This window comes from Anser cygnoides, chromosome 23 (assembly GCF_040182565.1).
Source record: "Anser cygnoides isolate HZ-2024a breed goose chromosome 23, Taihu_goose_T2T_genome, whole genome shotgun sequence".
Classification (NCBI taxonomy): Eukaryota; Metazoa; Chordata; class Aves; order Anseriformes; family Anatidae; genus Anser; species Anser cygnoides.
The window spans coordinates 285965-308029 of NC_089895.1; the positions used below are offsets into that span (position 1 = coordinate 285965).

At 57.5% G+C, this 22065-nt stretch overlaps 1 protein-coding gene across 1 annotated transcript; it reads right to left on the reverse strand.

Moving 5' to 3' along the window:
* Positions 1–239: 239 nt before the first annotated feature.
* Positions 240–21522, reverse strand: SLC2A1 (solute carrier family 2 member 1). The gene is made up of 10 exons (XM_066982181.1): positions 21412–21522; positions 12607–12699; positions 5199–5359; positions 4189–4429; positions 3606–3768; positions 3334–3521; positions 3062–3166; positions 2780–2881; positions 2261–2464; positions 240–1840 (listed from the first exon to the last, which is right to left on the reverse strand). The coding sequence occupies exons 1-10, from the start codon at positions 21427–21429 to the stop codon at positions 1643–1645; spliced, it is 1473 nt and encodes a 490-aa protein (XP_066838282.1). The 5' UTR covers positions 21430–21522; the 3' UTR covers positions 240–1642.
* Positions 21523–22065: the final 543 nt, after the last annotated feature.

Genomic DNA, 22065 nt, shown 5'->3' on the forward strand with positions numbered 1-22065 from the left:
TGCATCTGTTGGGGGGGGGGGGGAGGAAGAAGTGCACAGTTTCTGGTATGCTGCACAGATGTGTGATGAGTTCTGTCATGTGGTTGTTTTTTTTTTTTCTTTTACTTCCTTTTATTTACTTTCAGGTGTGGTTATTATAGTCACTTCCAAAACAGACAAATAAATAAAAAAAACCACTATTAAATAACTGCCTGTGCCAGTAGCTCCTACAACAGTTGCACTCAGGGGAGAAGGGCTGCTTTTTGTGTTTTTCTTTTTTTTTTTTTTTTTAAGTTTTGTTTTAAAAGAAGGGTATTTCTTATTTTTAATATACTAAAGACTAAAATTCAGTGCAATAGATACAACTACAGTGCAGGTAATTAACTATACAAAAGTCATCCTAACCATGTACAAGCTTTCCTTACAGTTGCTATAGAAACTATACCTTTTATCTGTACCTTTTGTATACATTATACAATGTGAATATACTCCAAGAATATTTACAGTACTTTGCTTGTCAATCAGAAACACTATAACTTAATGTCTACTATTAACACCATTGAACAAAAATATATATAATATAAATATCTTCCAGTCTATACACAGAGCAGGAAATGTTTGTATCCATGTGATGAATTTCGGTGAGTCCGGGACTTGATATGGTAGCGCTGGGCAGGTTTGCTGGATGTAGTATGGGACCGCCGGCCGCTCCTGCCAACACAGGGCTTCGACTTGGCGGGGATGCCGTCACGCTAGGGAAGGCCAGGGCTGCTGGTTTGCTCTGCTGCATTCTCCCCTCTCCCATCTGCCGACACTTTGTGCCACCGTTGACCAATCAGGCAAATATTGCCAAGATTAAACTAAGAGACCCCTCTCCCCTCCCATCTCAGCCCACCCGAGCGCACAGCCAGCAAGAGAACAGCTGAAATCCAGGCAAGGAAGCATGCACAGCCAGAAACAGAGCCCTCCACTTGGAAAGGCGAGGAGCTGCTGCTGGAGACTGCAAAGGGAGATGGTGCTCTGCAACCTGCTACAGTACTTGTGACCTTTCCAACCTCCTCCTCAGGAAACGCTCAAGCCCGGCACCCGCAGAGGAGCAGGACTGCACCCGCAGACCTCTCCATCCTCAGTGCTGCCCCAAGGCATTCCCAGAGGGCAGGGAATCCCCATCCACGAACCCGCAGGGGGTTGAAATCTTAGACTGTTTTAAAAAATAACTTTTTTAAAAAAGAAATTTGTTGTTTTAGACTTAGTCAAATTACATGTTTTTCTCTATGATTAGAATGTTAAAAAAAGTTTCCAGCTTTAAAAACCTTCCACTATGTGATTTCTCATTAAATAACCTATCACTTCATTAAAAAGGGAGCCACCCTCCTGCTCATGGAGGCTGGACGACGCTGCTTGGTTGGTTTTAAAATATTAGTCATTGCTTCTGCATCTATCAGCTTTGAAATCCTGGACATGAAACCAGCTAAAATCGTTCCTAGCAAAAATATGTCAGTCTGTCACTGATGAACCAGGCGGCCAGTGGGGGAGTCTGGAGAAGGAGCGTATGCAGAAGAGCCAGACCCCCCGCTCCCTCCTTCCTGGTTTCTGTACAAGCATTAAAAACACTCAGGAGAGAAGTTGGGAGGCTCGGAGGAGACGATGTGCCGCAGGCTGGTTAGACCTGGGAATCGGCACCCAAGCTGTGAAACTCATCCGGGGTCTTGTCGCTCTGGCTTGCGCCTCCCTGACGGAAGCCGGAGGCGATCTCATCAAAGGTCCGGCCTTTTGTCTCTGGCACCTTGAAGTAGGTGAAGATGAAGAAGAGGACTAGCAGCACCGTGAAGATGATGAACACGTAGGAGCCGCAGAGTTGCTGAAAAGGGGAGACACCAAAGTGGTGAGTGTACAGACAGAGCCAAAGACCAGGGGCTCTGCAGGAGCTGCCAGAGCACAGCTGCTCACCAGTTCCAAGTGCAAAGCAGTGCACCACAGCCGGTGCCCGACCCCCCCAGCCAAGGGGCTTCTCATCTAGCGACTGTCCTGCCCCTACCTGCTGCTTCAAAAATAAATCCAGCCTGCTCTAGGATATGTCTAGCCCCCCAAGTCCTGTCCCCAGGCCTCTTCCCAAGGCACATTTCCCAAGCCAAACTCAAACCAAACCCAGGTCCTGTTCTCAACACAGGTTTCAGGACTCAAAATCTCTTCTAATCACATAATCCAGCTGGCGCAATGTAAGGCTGCCTGCACACACCCCCAGACCCACTCCCCCCCAAGAGCAGAAGGAGATGATTACCGCGATGTACTGGAAGCCCATGCCCACAATGAAGTTCGAGGTCCAGTTAGACAGCCCAGCAACAGCAAAGGCGGCAGGGCGAGGGCCTTGGCTGAACAGTTCTGCCACGATAAACCAGGGAATGGGGCCTGGACCAATCTCAAAGAACGCCACAAACCCAAAGATGGCAACAATGCTGAGGTAGGACATCCAGGGCATTTGGTCCTAGTCCAAGGGAGAGAGAGAAAAGGTCAGTGAGTGCCCTGCAGTGGGGATGGACAAAGCATCTGACCAGCGCAAACAAGACTGCAGGCAGGCCTGATGCTGGCAGAAGCCATGAGGTTTCTCTAGATTGGAGACAGGGTTTCCTGGGACCCCAAGAGCAAACTGGGCAGAGGGGACCACTCTGCAATCACCCCTGGGAGGAGGAAGTCCTGCTCTCCCACCATACCTTCCCACAAGCCACCAACTAAGGAGCAGCGTGTAGTGCCCCCTCCCAGCCCACCCACCTGGGGTTGCCCTTCAGCCCCCATCACTCACCAGCAGCGTCAGAGCAATGGTCATGAGCACCGCACACCCTGCCATCCCCGCCAGGCCGATGAGGTGAAGGGTCCTACGTCCGGCTCGCTCCACCACAAAGAGCTGTCAGATGGGGGAGATGTGTTTGTCAGCACACCCCCTGCCCAGGGAAAAGCATTCCTATTTCCCCTGCACCCACCTTCCCTGGGGAGCATGTTACATGCTCGCCCCTGAGCCCACCAGTCCAGCCCTGCATTAACACAGTGGTTGCTGGTGGGGCAGCCACAGCAGGCTAAAACTCACCGAAACAACTGTAAAAGCTGTGTTCACCACCCCAGAGCCAATGGTGGCATAGACAGGCTGCTCCACACCTGACTTCTCAAAGATGCTGGTGGAGTAGTAGAAAACCTACAAACGGAAGGGAAGCGCCATGAGGAAAGAAGTCGGGTCTCAGCTTGGGGCTGGTACAGACCCACGGGCAATGGAGACATGGAGCCAGCACAGCCCAAGCTTTTGTGCCCAGGTGGAACAAGCTACCTGTGGCACCTAACCTGCCAGCCCTGCCCTAAACTCACCGCATTGATCCCCGAGAGCTGCTGGGACAGCTGCAGCACAATTGCAATGAGGATGGGCTGGCGATACATGGGGGAACGGAAGAGCTCCATTATAGTGACCTTCTTCTCTCTCATCATTTGCCGGCTCTCCTCCTTCATCTCCTGGAGGTCGCTGCTGACATCTGTTGTGCCCCTGAGCTTCTTGAGGACTGAGGGGAGGCAGGAAGGGTGGGTCAGGAGCGGCTGAGAGCCTCGCGCATAGTGAAATGAATTTGGGGACATGGGTCACTCACCACTCTTGGCTTTGTTCTCCTCATTGCGGTTGATCAGCAGGAAGCGGGGGCTCTCTGGGGCAAAGGGCAGGATGGCGCACTGCAGCAGCGCAGGGACAAAGATGAACCCCAGGAGCAGTGGCCAGAGTGAGTCATTCCCCATGATCAAGTCCAAACCAAACACCTGAGGACAAGAGAGGTTGAGCCACGTGAGTGCTGTGGAGCCTCCCCTTCTCCTTTAAGCCAGCTTGCCGCAAGCTGGATCCAGCTCCCCTTCTTGGGGCACCTGAGGATGCCCAAGCCTCACAATGCGCTTATCGGAGGGGCAGAGCCCCACGCCGCATCCAGGTGGCCCACAGACATTGTGTCCCAGTGCTGCCTATCCAAATCCTAGATCTCACAGCACCCTCGTGCCTGCTGAGCCCTAGCTTTGTCCCTGGCTCCTTCTGAATGGCTGTGCAGAGCCACAGCACAAACAATGCTCCTGGGCCACCTTATCCCAAGACCCAGAGCAGCTTCAGCAACATGGAAGAAACCCTGGCTGACTGTGCAGAAACAGCATCGTGGCCAGCGTAGACAGACAGACCACCTGGACAGCACTTACTTGTGCAATGAGAATGCCCAAGACGATGCCAAGCTGGTGGAAGGTCCCCAGTGCGCCCCGCAGTGCAGTCGGTGACACCTCACCCACGTACATGGGCACGAAGCCGGTGGTGAGGCCGGAGTACAGGCCGATGATGAAGCGGCCGAGAATGAGCATCTCAAATGACAAAGCCATCTTGGAGAAGCCCATGAGGACAGCGGCCAGGAAGGCGAGCACATTAGACATCAGCATGGAGTTGCGCCTGGGGAGGCAAGGAAGGAGGGCGGTGAGGACCACAGGTGTCAGGCTAAAGGGGGGTATCAGTAGGCACTGTTTAAGTGCATGAAACCAAACGCCAACTCTTTGCCTGAGGGAGGTGTCCAAAGCCATTTCCCATGCAGAAAAGCATTCAAGGCTGAAGCATAAGCACCACGCAGGGCTCAATCTGCTTCCACAGCCTGTGAGGCAGTGCAAGCACATTGCTGCACACAGCTGAGAAACAGAGGTGCTAGCAGGGATGAGACCAATGCCCCCCTGTGACAGCCAGACAGTTAAACAGATGCTGCCCTAAGGACCAAAACACAGCACAGCTTTGACACAAGCTAATCCGAATCAGCGGGCTCTGAAAAAGCCAACAGGGAAGCTATTATAGGACAGACTGTATGAATTTGGCTCACATGAAGGGCTCAGCTCCGCAGCAGGCCAAGCCTTGGAGAAGGCAGGGAAAGGAAGACGTGCCAGCTCCCAGCAAGAGCGGTAACAAGCTACCGAGGATGGAAGAATGGTCTCATGGGCAAGGCATGAGCCAGAGCCAGTCCCGCCTCCACCAGTTCCCACTGCCAGAGGAAGTGGTGGAGCTCTCAGTGGAGAAAACTGCCGTGACTAAAGCAAGGCTGCAGCTCTGGACAGCGCTCCGTGCAGCACAGAGGGCGGGTGTGGGTTTGGGACGACAGGGGATGAGGCAGCAGGGCCCCTGGGAGGGGTGTGTGGGGGGGGGGGGTCAGCACAGGTCCCACACGCTCAGTGCTCACCGGCCAAAGCGATTGACAAAGAGTCCCACGGAAAAGGATCCGATCATTCCTCCGACAGAGAAGATGGCAACAGAGAGGGACCACAGTGTGGTGAGGGTGCCAGGGCTGATGGGCTCATCGTATCGGTATAACCAGGTGCGGTTGTAAAAGTCTTCAATCACCTGCAAGGGGGAAGAAACGAAGCCACAGGGTAAGACTGTGCCTCATTCATGCTAAGAGGTTCGCCTACACCTGCCTAAGGGACCACACTGCGCAGGGCTAGGCACTTCAGTGATAGCATCCTGTCCCAGCCACATGGGCACCTATAATGCCCCCCATTTGAGGAAGACCAGCCTGCAGCTCTGCTCATGGCCCTGTTGATGTCCCCACCGTGATGCTGGGTACCACTACACAGCCCTCAGCAGACCTCGTCCCCAGCACCACTGACGCAAATGCCATGCTGGCACAGGAAGGCTGCAGCACACCCCAACACAGGTTTGCCTGGATCCAGGCTCATCACAGGACCGGCCCTTCTCCCTCGTGCTGCAGGGCAGGGTTCACCCGGCCTGGGATGCGAAGCTAGGCCCAGGCCTGCTTTGGAAGTGGTGCGGACACCGGGCTCACCTGCGGCCTCCAGCCCCGGCAGAACACTGTGACCGCAGCCACACGCTGCTGCTCACACGGTCTGGACCAAACACGGCTCCCCAGGCCAGTGGCTGACATTCCCCTTCCCAGTTTCGGTGGGGAATGAGGCTCCTCACCTTGTCACAGCCCTAATTCCTCCCCGCAGGCCCCTGCGACCCCACCATGACTTCGGTGCGGCCGCCGCAGCCCAAACAGCTCAAGGCCAGGATGGGCCGGCAGCAGAGCACCTCCGCCGCTGAGACCCAGGCTGGCACGAGAGCAGAACCAAGCACCCTTCAAAGCGGAGGGGCTCTCCCTGCTATTAACCACACACCCATCTGCTAAGGCTGGGCACGTCCTCCTCCACTCCTGCTGCTCAAGATTTCATCTGCATCACCGGTGCCACAAATTCCTCTGCCTCGGCCCAGCCACCTACAGCCTGCAGGCAGCTCCCCATCACCCCTGCCTTGGCCCGCAAGCCTCAGTCACAAGGCTTGGCCCATCTCTTCCCCGTCACAAGACAATGTGTCACTGAGCAAGCCCCGGTTTGCAGGCACGCTCCCATTAAACCCAGTACTCGTTGCTTTCCACTTGATGGGAGCCACCCAGCTGCAGGCTGGCAGCAAGCTGATAGCAGGGCTTGGATCTGGGAGGAAACCCAAAGGGATGCACAGGGAAAATGCAGCCAGACAGGTTCTGGGCTCGCCCTGCCAACGCTCAGCACTGCCAAAAAGCCTCTGAAGCGGCCGTTCCGCTGTGGGAAGGTCAGGCTCCTCCTTGGTCACCACCACAGAGCCCAGGGAGCGATGGCGAGGGGCTGAGCGGGCTGCAGGAGGCGGCTCGGGTCTCCATCTCTAGAGGAGAAGCTACACGCGGGGAGGAGGAAGATGGACAGACAAGGGAGGAAGATGGGGATGAAAGCAACATGGTCTGTGCAGCTGGAGGTGGATGAGTTCAGTTTTCATCCCCCTGCACAGCTCCTTGTGCTCGTTTCTAGTGTATTTTTGCAATACTTGTGCCAGAGCACAGCTTGAATCCTACTAAACAAAGACCCCAGTTTAAAAAACCACCCCCTTTTCCCTACTGATATGTTGCTAGGACTTTACTTTAGTAGTAGCTGCTGACAGCCAAGACAGGTGCACATTTTTAATTACTTTCTTAGCAGAATAACATTTTTTTAAATATATATTCTTAAAGAAACACAGCCAGCCAACTGCCAAAGAGCTTCAATCAAGTTACCTAAGGGTCATGGACAGCCCCTTCCCGGAATAAGGCTCACCCATGCCCAAAAGAAATACGCATGGGTCTCAGCGATGCACCGACACCATCCCTTCTAAGAGAGGAGCAACCCTGTCTGCAAGGAGGAAAGACTTCATGCAAGCAAGAGAAGCTGCTCTTAGACAATCATCGATCCTGAAGCTTCAAATGGCTGCACGCACGCTCAGCTCCCAAGCGGGAAGCAAGCCTTCATTCCTGCGAGCAGTGCTATGAGCCTCAGAAAGCGTCTGCACAATAAGTCTTCGTTTAGTTTTTCCATCACTTTAACTATGAATGAGAATCCCTGGCAGAGAAAGCCCAAGAAATACAATCTGTACCACGTACCTCACTGTAAATTTCAATAATGATGGTGGGAATTTTTTTTTCCTTTTTAAATTGCTCCTTTCACAAACCCCCAAATGACAAGGATTTCACAAGGCTTAAGTAATTTCATTCATCTGCCTCCAGGTCACCCCGTCCTGCTTCGCCTAGATGTTTTGACGCTTGTGTGTCCTGTCCCCACCCCCTCCCTCCTTTCCTAAAGTCACCAAAACAAGCAATTGTAATTATTTCGAGCACACAGGATTGCCTGTCAGAAAAGCCCACCGCCTTAAACACCCCACGCCAAGCTGGCTTGCACAGCAGCAGGACTCGGAGATGCACAGAGCAAGGAGCAGGCTTCATTTTTCAAGCTCTTGATTTCTCCTCCCAGATCAAGAGCCTGAAACCTAAAGTCCCAATAATTAAAACACTCGAAAATTGTGTTAGGGAGATGGATGCTGGGTTAAAGGGAAACAGTGTTTAAAATATCAGGCTGGGCAGAGAAGGTAATAACCCCGTCTTCTCTACGAGGAATTTACTGGCTGCAGTTATTTAACAATTTATATAATGAACACACTGGCATGATGTAGGCTAAAAATAGGGGCAGCAATGGGACACGGGATGCAGCTCCACACACAAAGCACTATCAGGTTGCAGCGGCTCTCCGCTAGGACACACAAGTGGAACTGTTAGCAGCAGCAGCAGCCCTGATTCATTGTTTTATTGCCTCCTGGGAACGAGGAACAGCAGGACTGCAAAAGGCAGTTTGGAAACCATCACCTCCTTCTCCAGTGGGATCAGAGCGCAGGTGCCATCGCTCTCTCGAGCGGAGGCTGCACACCCTGACCCCACTGGGAAGACCCCAAAAATCCCCCGGGTGAGCAGGAACAGCTCCATCGCCCACCCTGCCAGCATGGGCAGCTGCGAGGCCCCTGGGCACAGCCACCCTCCAAAAACGTGGCAGTGAGGGAGGAGGAAGGCTTCTGGCCGTGTTCGCCAGCTCTGAGCCCTGGGGAGTGAAGCCCCTCCAGCAGGCGGTACCTGCCGGGGGGGCTTGGCTCAGGCCAAGCAGCGAGGGAGGGTGCAGGTCCAAAATCCCCAAGAACTTCTCTGCCTCCCCTGAGGGTACAGCACACAGCCCAAACTTTGTGGTGTACAACATCCCTCCCTGCCTTCCCCAGAGGCCTCCATCCTTCTCCCTTCGAGGAAAATCATCCAAGTGCCGGCTGGTGCCCCAGGGCTGGCTGAGATACGCAGCCAGGGCCCAGCTTCCTCTGGGCTGTGGGTTTGCTGCTCCTCTCGGCACCACGAAGGCTCCCCCAGCCCCCCAGCTCAAAAAAACAAACCAACCCTCCTGCAAACCCTTCTCCTCGTGCAAAAGTGATCGATGAAGAATCCCACCGTGATCTGATTGCCACACATGGATGAAAAACCCTTTTGAGCTTGAAGCGTGAAGACTGGGGGTCAAAGAAAGAAGAGCTACACTTCCCAAAGGCTCTCTGTGTCCCTCCTGCCTTCCTCCCTCACCCTCATTTAATTTGAGCTGTTTTCCACGAGCCCTCACCCAGTTTCAGGCCGTCCCCTCCACGCATCATGTCTACAGACGCCCTACAAGGAACAAGCAGCTGTTTCAGCAGCGCCGAGCAGGGAGGACTATATTAAGAGGACCACAAACCCGGTGTTCAGCCCTCAGTGCAAGAAAGGAGGCTTTCTTAGCTTTTTTTTTTTTGTGAGGCAGCTGGCTGCAGGGTGCTGGTGCAGGCAAGCATTGCTGGATGCACGCTGCCAAAGCCAAGGGGCTGATGCACCCCAGTCCCATGCCCTGCTTCCCACAGTTAAAGTTCAGGGCTCAGATTCGGCAGGGACACAAAGCCTGCAGCTGCAGGGGTTTAATCCCCACACCCAGAACATCCTGCTGCCCACAACAGAATTCCTCCCACCTCCCTGTGCGCTGCTGTCTTGTTCCCCTGGTACAGGGCAGGGCTTTCCTGCAGTAAATGGGCACCTCAAACCACTTTCCCCATCTCTTCTGCACCTCACGCACAATGCAGCTTGCTAGGAGACTCATCCCCAAAACACAGCCCATCTCAAGGCTGAGCCCAGGGGCTTAACACTAAGAAAGCACAAGGGGAAACTGAGGCAGAGGGACCTTTGTTTGCTGTGGGTCCGTATGAACCAGAGCTCCCAGGGTTTTAGGGCACAGCTGGACAGCTTCCACCACGCTCTGTAAGATGTGGAAGCACCTGGCAACACACCTTGGGGGAAGATCTTACCCATTCCTTGCGAAAAACCCATCCATGTGCCTCCCCTCACATCACACCTGGTGCCTGTCCCCAAGAAGAGACCCCATTAGGGCAGTTCAGATGTGGTCCATGCCCACCTCAAGGAGACTCACATCTCCCTTTGCAGTGGGTCAGCTGGACAGGCTGGAGAAAAGTCCCTGCAGCCATAAGGAAAAGAGATGTAAGGAAATGACTCACGTCCTCATCCCAGGCACTGGAGTCGGGCAGGTATGGCACTGATGCAACGCAGTAATTACAGAGCATCTGCTCCCCGAGGTCCCAGAGCACACTGCGCCATGTCAGGAGTGCTCCTCTGCACGGAGCTCAGGGGATGGGGAAATGAGAGCAGAAACCATAAAGCCACTTCCCAGCACACTTCCGTGCCTTCCCGGCTCACTGCGCTGCACGCGCTGCTCCCACTGCCTGTCTCCGGGATGGGCAGGAGGCAAACGCCTCTCCCCGACCTCCGCCTCGCACCGGAGCCTCGCCACTGACCAATGTGAAGGCCACCAGCACAGGTGGGCCCTGCTGGTGCCCGGCGATGACATCTGGCAGGGGAAGGCCAGGGTTTTCCAGCAGAGCCAGAACAGCACAATGCCCTCAGCAGATGCTGCAGCGCTCTGGCTCTTGGATGCTTTCAGTGCTCCTGACTCTACACCCAAAGACTATGGGAGCAAGGAGGCTGGGCAGGAACAGGCTCGAGCCCTTGGGCTTCGTTCACGCAGGCAAAGCACTGACACCAAGTCAGCTGGAGCGGTGGCACCCTCTGAGGCCCTCCTACAACTCCCCCTTCCTGGAGAGGGGGACCAGACATCCCCCAGGAGCAGAGCAGTCCCTGTGGCTGCCAGCATGGGGGGGGACATTCAGAGCCATCCAGGCTGCTGGCAGAGCCAGTGCAGAGGCAAAGATGGCACCGTCCCACGAGCCCGGCCTCCACAGGCACCACAGGAGCTTGCCGGGAGGTGCGGGCCCCCAGCATCCTGCAGCATGAAGACTGCTGCAGCCTCAAGGAAGCACCCTGCTCCCCTCAATTAAGAGGATTCAGCCTCCCATGCTGACATGTTTTGGGAAGTACTTGCATGGGATCTTCCCTTTCACAAGTTTTTCAGTGCTCGAGGTGACACGCTGGTGTTTGTGCTCCCAGGCAATGTCAGGAGATTTCGCAGCCCATTGGCCAATCCCACCAGTAATAAGATTAACAGTAGTGGCACAAATTCTGCCTCAGTGTTTTTAATTATTTGGGATTGTGTACCAGAGGCTTTGATGTTTTAACTCTCTCTGCAGCCCAGGAACAGCCAGTTCCTTCGAGCCAAGCGGCAGCTGGAGCCCAGTTTGTCTTTCAACACCTTACCCTGGCAGCTGAGCTTTGCCCAGGGCACGTAACAAGCACAATACAGGATTTCTGAGCTAACATTTCCAGGGCTGTAAAATTTCAAAAGGTTGTGCAGTTCTGAGGAACCCCATGTTTTTCAGAGCTTCCAAGTACCCACCAGGTGCCTGATCATGGGAGGGTCCTGGTATCTGCTAGAGGCAGTAAAATAAAGCAAATACCTACTGCTGTTCATTCCCTCTCACACACAGCTATGTCATTTCATCTTGTCTGTCCCTGCTCATCCACTTACCTGGGGATGTTTAGTCTCTGATGCCTGCATGGGATCCCCCCCATAAATGCTCCTGCAGGCATTCCAACACCCTCACCCTTTACCAACTAACTGGGGTCTTCAGATTCCCTTTGAGACCCCATGAAGGATCCTGCCACCCCCCACCAGAGACAGCTGCCACATCCCACAGCAGGTCCCCACGTCTGCCCCCTGGAAAAAAGCCCTGCAGCCACCCCAGCAGCTGGGAGAGGGACTGCTCCCAGCCCCCCGCAGCTCTGCCCCACTCCAGGCTCCTGTCTCAGAAGTGGGAGGGAGGACAGCCTGCTGCAGCCTGGCAGGACAGCAGTTACCCAGGCCGGGTGAGTTATTGCTATCCACACCCAGAGCAGGATCAGCCCTGCCTCCCATCTCCCCAGCCGTCACCGCCTGGCGCCTGCTGAGTCAAGGGTGAGCAAGCTCGCCAGGTACCCCGCACTGTGGCAAAAGGGCACAGGCAGGAGGCAGTGCCAGACACCCTCCCTGCCGCAGCCGAAACCGGCCCTCGGAGCCAATGCCGCCTCCGTCCTGCAGGGCAGAAGATGGGTGTGAAGGCTCAGCAGGCATGGGGGGGCTGGTGCACCCCGCTTCCTTTGTGGTGGAGGCCAGGCAGCTCTGGCAACCCCAAACCATTGGTATTTTGCAGCCTCCTGCACATTGCCTCCACTGGGGCAATAATTATCCGCCCCTCCCTGCTAAGGCAGCCCACCGGGGCTGTTATCTAGATCTGTGAGGCCACGTGGGTGAGCACTCCCAGGCCTGCTCACATCCCAAACTCCTCCACCGCTCGCCCTGCAAAGCCACACCAGAGAAAGTGCTGGAGTTCTCATGGCATGCCTTGCGCGTCTGGGCTCCGGCTCTCAGCCGCATGTGGGAGAACAACCAGCTTCTTCAGCTGCCCATCAGCGAGGTCACTGCCCGGGAGATGACTAAGGTCCCAATTAGCTTTGAAATCTTCGCTAAGGCTGAGGTTAAAAGTTACACAGATCCCACCCCAAGAGCCTCTCGAAGCACACACATGCATTCCCAGAATTCACCAGCAAAACGCTAAGCAAGAGGAAACTAATTCTCCTGGGAGCACAAGAGCTAAACAGCTCCTTAACAAATCCCATTAGAGGCAGTAAGCTGCCTAGCAGGATGTACTATTTTAGCCAGGCTCATGGTGGAGGGGCGAGGTGGGCAGTAAGTGTTCGCTTGCAAGAGCCTCTTTGCACAACCCTCCCATTTTGCCACAGACAGGCTGCTCGGTGCACGCTGCCATGCCTGGATCGGCACACGCATGCTGTCCTGCTGCCGCTCCGCTCTCACCTTTTGCGGGGCATTGATGACACCAGTGTTGTAGCCGAACTGCAAGGAACCCAGCACTGCTCCTCCCACAGCCAGCATCAGGCGAGCTGTCATCTGTGTGAAGGAGAAAAAGGAGAGGGGTTAGGTGTGGGTCCCAGGCTCTGCCCCAAGCAGGCACCCCCAGCCCGCCCAGGACCCGGCAGCGGGCAAGCCCCCATCTCTGCTCAGGCCCTCCTACCCCCAAGACCGAGGTCCTCCTCGCCCCCTCTCAGCACCCTGCCCATCTGCCCCTGCCTCTGGGACCCCCGGTCACCTTGGGAAGCTGCTAAGTCCGAGGCAGCACAAAAGCCCCAGGAACCACTGGTACTACATACTTTATAAGTCAAGCGACTCAGATGTCTGTCCCTGCCGCCCTGCTCACACCACCTCCGTCACAGAGATCCTCTATGGCCAGATTACACACCCGTGACTTCTTCCCAGGGGAAAGCATCGAAGGCTCATGCTGTGCCCTCAGCAACCCCCCTTGGCCTCCATGGGGCAAGCCCCCCAGCACGATGGCTCCACACGCTGCTGGAGCAGGCAGACACACTGGTGGGCCCACAACCCACTCAGCCGCCACAGGGTGCAGACCCCAGCCCACGCTGAGCCCAGCGGGCTCAGGAGGCCGCGTGCCACAGACCCGCCTCAGGCCGCGGGGAGCCCCCCAGCCAAGATGTGGGACTGGCTGTGCTGAGGGGGCCAAGCAACCCCCCCAAAATGCCTCCCTCCAGAGCTCCAGAGGGAAGGGGTCTTCCTTCCGATCAAAGCCACAAGCACAGCCCCGGGCCCCCTCCACAAATCCAAACCACCAGAAAACTGAAATTGCAGCACCCTGGGGGGGCCCTGTGCTCACCCAAACCGAGCCAGCACCTGGGCACCCACCAGGGTGGACCGGCTGTGCCAGGCAAGCGTGAATGGGCAGAACCCAGGACAAAAGGGACGTCCTGCTTCCATGGTTTCCTGACATCCACGTGGGCTAAGTAACAACACTTTCGGGATGCCAGGATTATTTTTTTTTGCCTCCTGACTCAGGCCAGAGGCTTTAGGCCACGACAGTCCCAGACATCGGGGTCACTGCATGTGCCACATCCCCCACGCCAAGCGCTCAGAGCCAGGGTGCCGCAGCGACGGCACGCCAGAGATAGCGACATAGCAGAGCATACCGGCGATATCCCCAGCCGCCCACCGCACCCGGCCCTGTTTGGTTTGGCCATGCAGTGCCTGGCACCCGGCTCCTGGGGCCGCTTTCAGGGATGTTGCAGGAGCCCGTGCACTGGATCTGCCCAAAGCACCTGGGTGCTCACGGCTCCTGCTGTGCCGTGCTGCGAGGCTCTGCTGCCGAGGCACCTTGTCGGACTCTGTGACCTTGGACAGAAAACAGCAGGGGAGGAGAGGTGCTCCTGGGGCAGCCGAGCCCCAGCACCAAAGGCTTGGGGGTCAGCATGGTGAAGCACAACCACGCTCAGCAGCACCATCCCCGTCACCAGCATGGAGATGGCCTGGACCGCATGGTTCAGCCACCGCTAACAAAGGTTTGTGTCAGAGCCTAATTCACTGTTACTAAGCAAAATCCCAGCATTTATCCAACGCCTCAGTGCCTTTGGCTATTTGGCAAGCACTTGCCCACCTCCCTTTTCTCCTGCTTAAGCTACAGCAACAATTGGAGGCTTGTTTCTGAGCAAGGTCAGGGCAGGCCAGCACTTGGACACCTCCATCAATGGCCCAATTATCCCTGGCAGGAGATTTCCCCATTGCTCAGCCCAGCCACAGTGCCCCAAGAGCAGGGATTTGATGTTCCCAGGTTCGGTTAATCAGCTTAGGGACATTCACGTGAACTTAAAGCCCCTTCTCTGGGGCTCAGCACTCGCACACAGCTGCGATGCTTGCTGTGGCAGACAGGAGGCCTCGCTGGGGCGGGCGAGCACTCTTTACCAAATCCCAGGCATTGTTCCCTTGCTGGGGAGAGCCAAAGCCTCAGCCACAGGCACCTGATTTGGCACAAGAGCCCTGCTGCACACGCCATCTCGTTTTGGGATGGGCCAGTCTGTGACGCAGTGAGTCTGCCAGGAAGGGCCCGAAACCGCATACAGCAGTCTCGCTTCTCCTTCCGCAGCTGCCGCCGGCCTCCTGCGGGTTACCTGCGAGCAGCTGGGTCCCACAGGGCGCTTCCTGCCTGCCGACACGAGCGCCTCCTCCGCTGTCCCGGCACAACCCCGGCGGCACCGCTCGCGCCGGCTCCCTGACCTGACCACCTACTTATTCCTCCAGCCGCACTTCTCCCATTCACATCCCAGCCCCGACAGCCGTCCCTGCAGTTCTCCTCCTGCTCCTTTTCTCTGCCTGATTGCCTGAAAGGGCCTTTCTTCCCTCAGTGCGGCCCCCTCGCTTCCTGCCCCCTCTCTTTTCCTGCAGAGGGAAAACCCGTGTTGCAATTGTCAGATGTCAGGTCCTGGTGTCTGGCTGTGGCTGTCTTTGAGGCGAGACCCACATGCATTTCACACATTTCACTCGATACATCAACAGCAGGCAGCAGTGCTGGGGCCCAGAGGTGAGGCGTGCAACGGGAGCCCAGCACAGACCCCTGGAAGGTGAACCTCAGCCCAAGTGGAGGACAACAGCAAGAGAAACAGACGGTGAGTGCACAAAGCAAGTCCCCAAAAATACAAATGATGTAGCGCAGTGGTAGCAGCCACCCAGCACGCTCAGTGTGCAAGGCTTCACCAGTACCAGGCAGCTCACCGGGGCGCTGCCGGCCCAGATCCAGGCTAACGCCCACCCAAAGCCCTGCCCTGGTTTTCTGGTGCTGGACCCAGGCCCTTGGAGACCACCAGCCAAGAGGAAGCACCAGACAGACTCCAAGACAATTTTGGCTGAGCTGAATCTAGCCCAGACAAATCTAGCCCTCTACAAGGGACAGTTGCATCTGGTTCCCAGACCCGTCACAGGTCATTTCATGGGGCTCCCCAGGCTCCCCGCACCCCTGCAATTAAGTGCTGGCCGCTCAGGCAGTGCGGCTGGGCCCTGGCATTGTTTTTGGACAGAGCCCGGCACTCCCAGGTGCTCCTGGCCAGAGCACGCTGCCCTTCCTGCAAAGCAGGAATCCAGTGCACGATTCCCAAGGAATCGAGATTCCCAAGAAGAAACTTCTGTGAGCAGGAGCTCACATAAAAGTATACCGCTCCCTGGGGAGCTAGAGCTCCCCGCAGCCACTGAGACCCCCCTTACTGCAGGTTTTGCCACGTGTCCAGTGGTCCCCAGCACTTGTTTGTAGCTGGAAGACCAAAAGCAGGAGCGTAGCTGGGGAGCATGGTGAAACCACAGACCTGGAGGCAGTGGCAGCCTGCCCAGCTACCTCCAGCCCCACTTTGCTCCTCTGGCACCACAGAGGGACATTTCCAGAGGTCTGGTGTCAGGCAGACCCACCGAAGCACAACACGGTGATGGTGACAGCTGACTGCAGACAACACACCAAGGGCTATGCGCTGAAACACTAAGCATTCGGCAACAGTAACTACTGCTTGCTGGTCTTGGCTCTCCTGCCAATCTGCCTTTCTCCGCTTTAACAGGGAATTAGGAAGCTCACTGCGAAGAGCAGCAACAGGACCCTGAGCTGCCTCAGGAAATAAAGCCAGCCCCATTAATTAAGTTCATTAATTAGCATTGGCCTGAACACAACAATTCCACTTCACAAGAAACTGGGGAGGTTTTGTCACTTGCTTTTGTTCAGCACGTCCGACAAACCTTGGAAAGAAAATGCCAACTTCAGAGCGAGGACCAGCTCAGGGCCACAGTTCCCAAAACTGGCCGCAGGAGTTTGGACTTGGGTTTCCTGCGCCCCACCGACCCCACAAGCTGGTGGCGAGGCCCCGCACACCTGGCAGGTTTCCATTTTTACGGTGACACTGCTCTCCCTCGCACTGCTGCCCAAAAGCCTTTCCACAATTAAAAACGCATTTCCGCCCCCCCAACAAATCCCAGCACTGCAGCTTTGTGGCCCAGACCTGCAATGCAGGGTGAGAGCAGGCTGAGAAATGCTGCCAAAGTTAGAGAAAAACAAGTGGCGGGCACAGAAATCCACCCCGTGCTCCAAAACCCCAACCCCAAGCTCCCCCGTCCAGCCAGCACAGCTCGGTGTCGCAGGGCTGTAATTTCTTCCAACTCTCTGGCTATTCAGCACAAACCACGCTGGCCTCAGATGGCTTTGCTCCACACAGCTACAACGCACACCACCATTAATGTATAAAAAACAACCTGTGCTTGAACAAACGCTTAGAAGTGCCTTGCGTTTTTTGTTTTCCCCATCTGAAGGGCGGCAATTTCAGCCTTGTTTAGCCACACAAAGCCTTCTCCTCACACAGGAGCGTGCCGGTGAGCACCGGTTCACACATCTAGGAATACCTGTCATCGATCCCCACGTATTGCACACTTGGGGCGAGCAGGAAGCAAGGAGGGGTGTGCAGTACATTGCAGGTGAGTCACGCCGTTGCAACACGCCTGTTTGCCCAGCTAGCTTTTATGAAAGGGAGCAGCGACGGCCGGGGATGGGGATGCAGCGCTCTGGCCAGTCCTCAGCATGAACTTTGCTCCAGGAAGATTACAGGCAGTACTGGCTCTTCACAAGGGGCTTTCTCCAGCACAGGCTTGGGATTTCACTATCAAAAAAAAGAATCAGCACAACTGAGGACAGAGGCTTTGTATTGGTGTATGGGAGAAACAGGGCGCTAAGCCTCGCTTTAAGTGAGTGCGTTCAAGGAGTGAAAGTCTTCAGCCCTGAGCATACACTTTGGACTACACTTCAAGAAGTTCACCAAAAAACACTTAATAGACCCTTCCTTCTGTTTTATACACCCCACGGTGCCTATCAGGAAGAAAAACACTACTTTTGCAAGCTTAACCTTTGACAGAAATCCCCAGCTTTCTGTTAAGAAACACCACCAGCTTCAAGATGAAGGAATAAAGTTCCAGCATAGGCTTTTGGCATTTTTGGCCACCGTTCCTGGGCGAAGCCAGCAGCCTGGCCAGGACCGCTGTGAGTCAGCGCCGCCTGCTCACTGCCGTGCGCCTGCATTCGAGCGCCAAGCACGCTGCCGAGCCTGCTCCGCCGTTCGGCCGGCTGCGTTTCAGCCTTAACCTTGCCATTAAAGGAGAGGCTCAAGATGGAGAGCCGAAAAAAAAAAAAGCTGGTTTCTAGCGGCCGTCTTTCATGGGAAACTCTTGTAAACCCATGCAGCGAGCTCTGTTTTGTTAACCCCTCACTTGGAGCCTAACAGAAAGCAGCAGCTTTGTTTGGAGTTCAGCAAAAGCACTTCCCCCTCCTACTCCTGCACAGCTACTTCCAAATGAACGCCTGCACAGCCTGAAGACAGACAAGAGCCGTGTTGTACCGGCTACAGGGAGCCCTATGCGCTATAGGAAGAGACCCATACCCTCTCCTCGCTCCGGCATACTGCAAGAGCCAGGTTTTTAAGCAAAGGTGAGAGCTCGCCATGAAGGATGTTTGGCTCGCCGTTTCCTGCTTCCTTTGCTGCTGAACATGGAAGTGAAGATGCTCGGAGGATACCGGGGAGCGTCACCTGGGCGCTGCCCCACTCACCAGCACCTGCGGCGCGAGGGATGCTAGCTCAGCCCCAAGCAGACCACGCTGCCTTTGCTCATCTCCCTTGCCTCACTTTTTACCCATTTTTCACCAGCGTGGAAGGATTTCGGAACGCTGCCTGCCTAATGGAACAAGGAAATGAATAATCTCAAAAAAAAAGTCCCAGTAGGGAATTCCAGGACGATCCACTTTTAGAATAGCCCGTAAAGATGAGGCATGCAGCCTGCTGCAAACGTGACCCCTCCGCAACATGCCTTGCCATAGCGGGCACCGGCAGCAGCAGGCTTTGCCTGCAGGCTGCCCGGCGGGGGGAGCAGGGTTTGTCAGATCCCCGTGAGGTTTTCTGAACGCCAGGCTGCTTCTCGGACAATGAAACTCCGTGGGTGTGCGGGGGCACCCGCCGGCTTGCCTGAATGCAGCCTGAGCACATGCTCGGTGTTTTGGAAAAATAAAGTCTGAGAGAGCAAATCCTTACTCGTGTGAGTAATCCTCCCCACCCCACAGCCGCCAGCAAGGTCACTCCCGCCAGCAAGGGCGCTTGGAGTAAGGGTTCACAGCCTGCTCGCTGCGCAGGATGTCTCCTGCAAAGGCTTTTTGTGACGAAACCACTGCCCGAGAGACGAAGCCAGCGGCACGAGAGGCTTCCGCCAGGCTGCTGGAATGGGGGCAGCAGACGACAGAAAATAAACTTTGCATCACAAAACAGACAGCCCTGCGAGCACGGCATCTCGCCCAGCCGTAGCACAAGCAAGCTGGGATGGCACGCACAGGCAGGCTCCCAGCAAACTAAAATGAACACCTCAACCCCCCCCCCGAGACCTCTCCTTACACCTCGGCTACACAGGGGCTCATCCCACAAGGCGCAGACCCCCGTCACAGCCCAGTTTGGGAACTGGGGGGGAGGGAGAACACCATCACATGCCGGCAGCTTCCCTCCTCACGGAGACGCCGTCCTGCCGGGGAAGGAACCGCACCGCCACCCCGGCCCCCGCTGCATCACCGCGCAGCCTCCGGGGAGGCAGCCAGAGCCCAGCGATAACTCGGGGCTTGCGTTGGCTCTGTCCGGGAAAAAATTCTGTCACTGCTCAGCGCTGGGTAAACCTGACGATAACGCCACGCAGCGGACACGGCACTGGGAGCACGTGCCACAGGACCGGTGCCCGCAGACAGGGCGGCCGAGGGAGTTTCTTCGCAGCCGAGGCAGGGCATGGGAGGCTGGCACAGCCGCCAGCCCCACCGCGATCACCGCGGGCTCGTGCGGGGCTCCGGGGCCAGGCGGGTGCTGGGATTATCACTGCCAAAGGGCCTCGATGTGGGAGAAAGCTCACAGCAAGGGGAGGGGAAAAAGCCCAATGTTTTTACTTTTTTATTTTATTATTTTTTTTAAGAAGGTCAGCTGGGGACATCAACAAGATCCCTCTGAATTTTGCAACCACAGGAATGCCTCTCTAACAAGCCCAGGAAATGTTTTCTTATGCAAAGTCCCAAGCCACAGCCCCGGGGTCCCCCCCCCACGCTGCTCATGGCCCCCGGCCCCCCCAGGGGTGGGCTGCCAGGTGCCTGGCTGCCATGGGACGGGGCCCTTTCGGAAACACGCGCTTGGGATTTAAGCGTCGCCCATGACGGAGTAGCAGGCTGGCCCTGTGATTGATTACTCACTTAACCAAAATAGACCGTTTCTAACGTGAGTTGATCTAACGGGAATTGCTGTTACAGACACAAAAACAGACCGGGTTTGTCCCTGGCCCCTGCAAGCCTCCATTTCTGTAGCTGAGGGCTGGATTTGCCCGGCGGTGCCTCGGATTTCTTTGTGAAGGAAGACAGCAAGTTTCCTTGATGCCTCCCTCCGCTGGCTCTGACATGCTCCCGGCCGTCACGTCCCCGGGCTCCTTCCCCAGCACCTTGCACCGCCTGCCAACCCCCTCCTCCCCCCAGCGATCCCCCAAAAAAGCCTTCCCCCAGCAGTCCAGCACAGCCTGCTTGAAGGAAAAAGCCGCGCTACTCCCAAAAGGCACCCCGAACCCGGGGACAGGAGGAAGGCTGGACGCAGCTCCCCAGCCCCGCTCTGCCGGTGGCTGACCCGGAAAGCGGCCAGGAGCCGGGCACGGCTCTCGCTGCCCGCGGCGGAGCAGGAACATCGCTCGGAGCCATCGCTGACGAAGTCCAGAAGCCACCCGGGCTCCCACCACGAGCTGAACTGGAAGCTGGCTTTTTATCATGCGGGACAGCGCGCCGCCCGGCACTTGGCACCGCCGAGGAGCCATTTCTGCTCCCTTCCCCAGCAAGGCCGCCGTGCTGGCGTAACGCCCCGGGACAGGGGTCTCGGCAGCGGCCCGGCGGGCACCTCTGCCCACCCAGACCCCCCACACCGGGGTCTGATAGGAACGAGCCTACAGCCCCACAGCCCATCCCGCAGCCCCACCAAGTTGCATCAGTTTTAAAGCCCTTCCCCGCTCCAGCCCAGCCCCTGGGGGGGCTGCTCTGAGCCCGGTGCCTCCCGCTCACCCCCCGACCACGCTCCTGGGACCCCGTTTCCAACAAAACACGGCGGAATCGGGGCTCGGCACCGCTGCGACGCCACCGGGTCCGCGGGGAGCCCCCCCCCGCGACGGGGCCGGCGCCCGGGGTGCCTCGGGCCCCCCGCAGCCCCCCAGCTGGGCCGGGCAGCGCTCGGTTGCCCCTCGGTTTGCCCTTCCCGGCTGCGCCCCCCCCCGAGCCCCTTTCCGAGGCGCTCTCCGGGCAGCTCGGGCCGGGATCAGCTGCTGCGGTTCGGGGCTCGCCTTTCGGTTTCTCGTTTCCTTTCAGTTTGAACCCAAAACGCGGAGCGGGGGAAGGGGCGGAGGGGAGCGCAGCGCCGCCCGCAGCCCCCCGGCCGTGCCCCGGGAGCAGCGGTGCGATTAAATCTGACGCAATTAAGCTCGGGCAGCTCCAAACCCCCGCGGCCCAAGCCCGGGGGCAGGATCCCGAGCAGCCGGACCCCGAGCAGCGCCCGGGCTTTATATCCCCCCCCCACCCCCCAACCCCAACCCCAACCCCGCGCACCGGCCCCGCCAACTTGCACCGGGGCAGCACCGCCGCTCCGGGGGCACCGGAGGGAGCGGGGCCGGCGGGGAAAGGAATAACAGCGCCGGTGCTGCGGGCGGGGCGGTGCCGGTACCGGTGCCGCTCGGCTCGGCTCGGCGCGGGCTCACCTTGCTGCCGGTCTCCATGGCGGGGCCGGGCGGCGCGGAGCTGCTCGCGGGGCGGCGGAGCGGAGGCGCGCGGCCGGCGCGGGGGCATTGGAGCGGCTTAAGAGAGCGGGGGGGGCGGGGCGCGGGGGGCGGCGCCCATTGGACAGCGCCGGGGGGGGGGGGGGGGGGGGGAGACGGGAGGGGGCGGGGCCTCGGGGGGGCCCGGCGGGGGTGTGCGCGGGGCGGGGGGGGCGGGGAGGGCGCGCGGCCGTGTGCGGGGGGGCGGGGGCATGGGGGGGAGGGCATGGGGGGTGGGGGGTGCATGGGGGGGCATGGAGGGGGGTGCGGGGGGGTGCATGGGGGGCTGTGCGTGGGGGGTGCATGGGGGGTGTGAGAGGAGCATGGGGGGCATGGGGGGGTGCGTGGGGGGTGCATGAAGGGCTGTGCGTGGGGGGTGCATGGGGGGTGTGCATGGGGGGGTGTGGGGGGAGCATGGGGGGGCATGGGAGTGCGTGGGGGGAGCATGGGGGGCTGTGCGTGGAGGGGTGCATGGGGGGGTGTGCATGGGGGTGCGGGGGGGAGCATGGGGGGTGGGGGGGTGCATGGGGGGGCATGGAGGGGGGTGCGGGGGGGTGCATGGGAGGCTGGGGTGCTGGCATGGGGGGTGCATGGGGG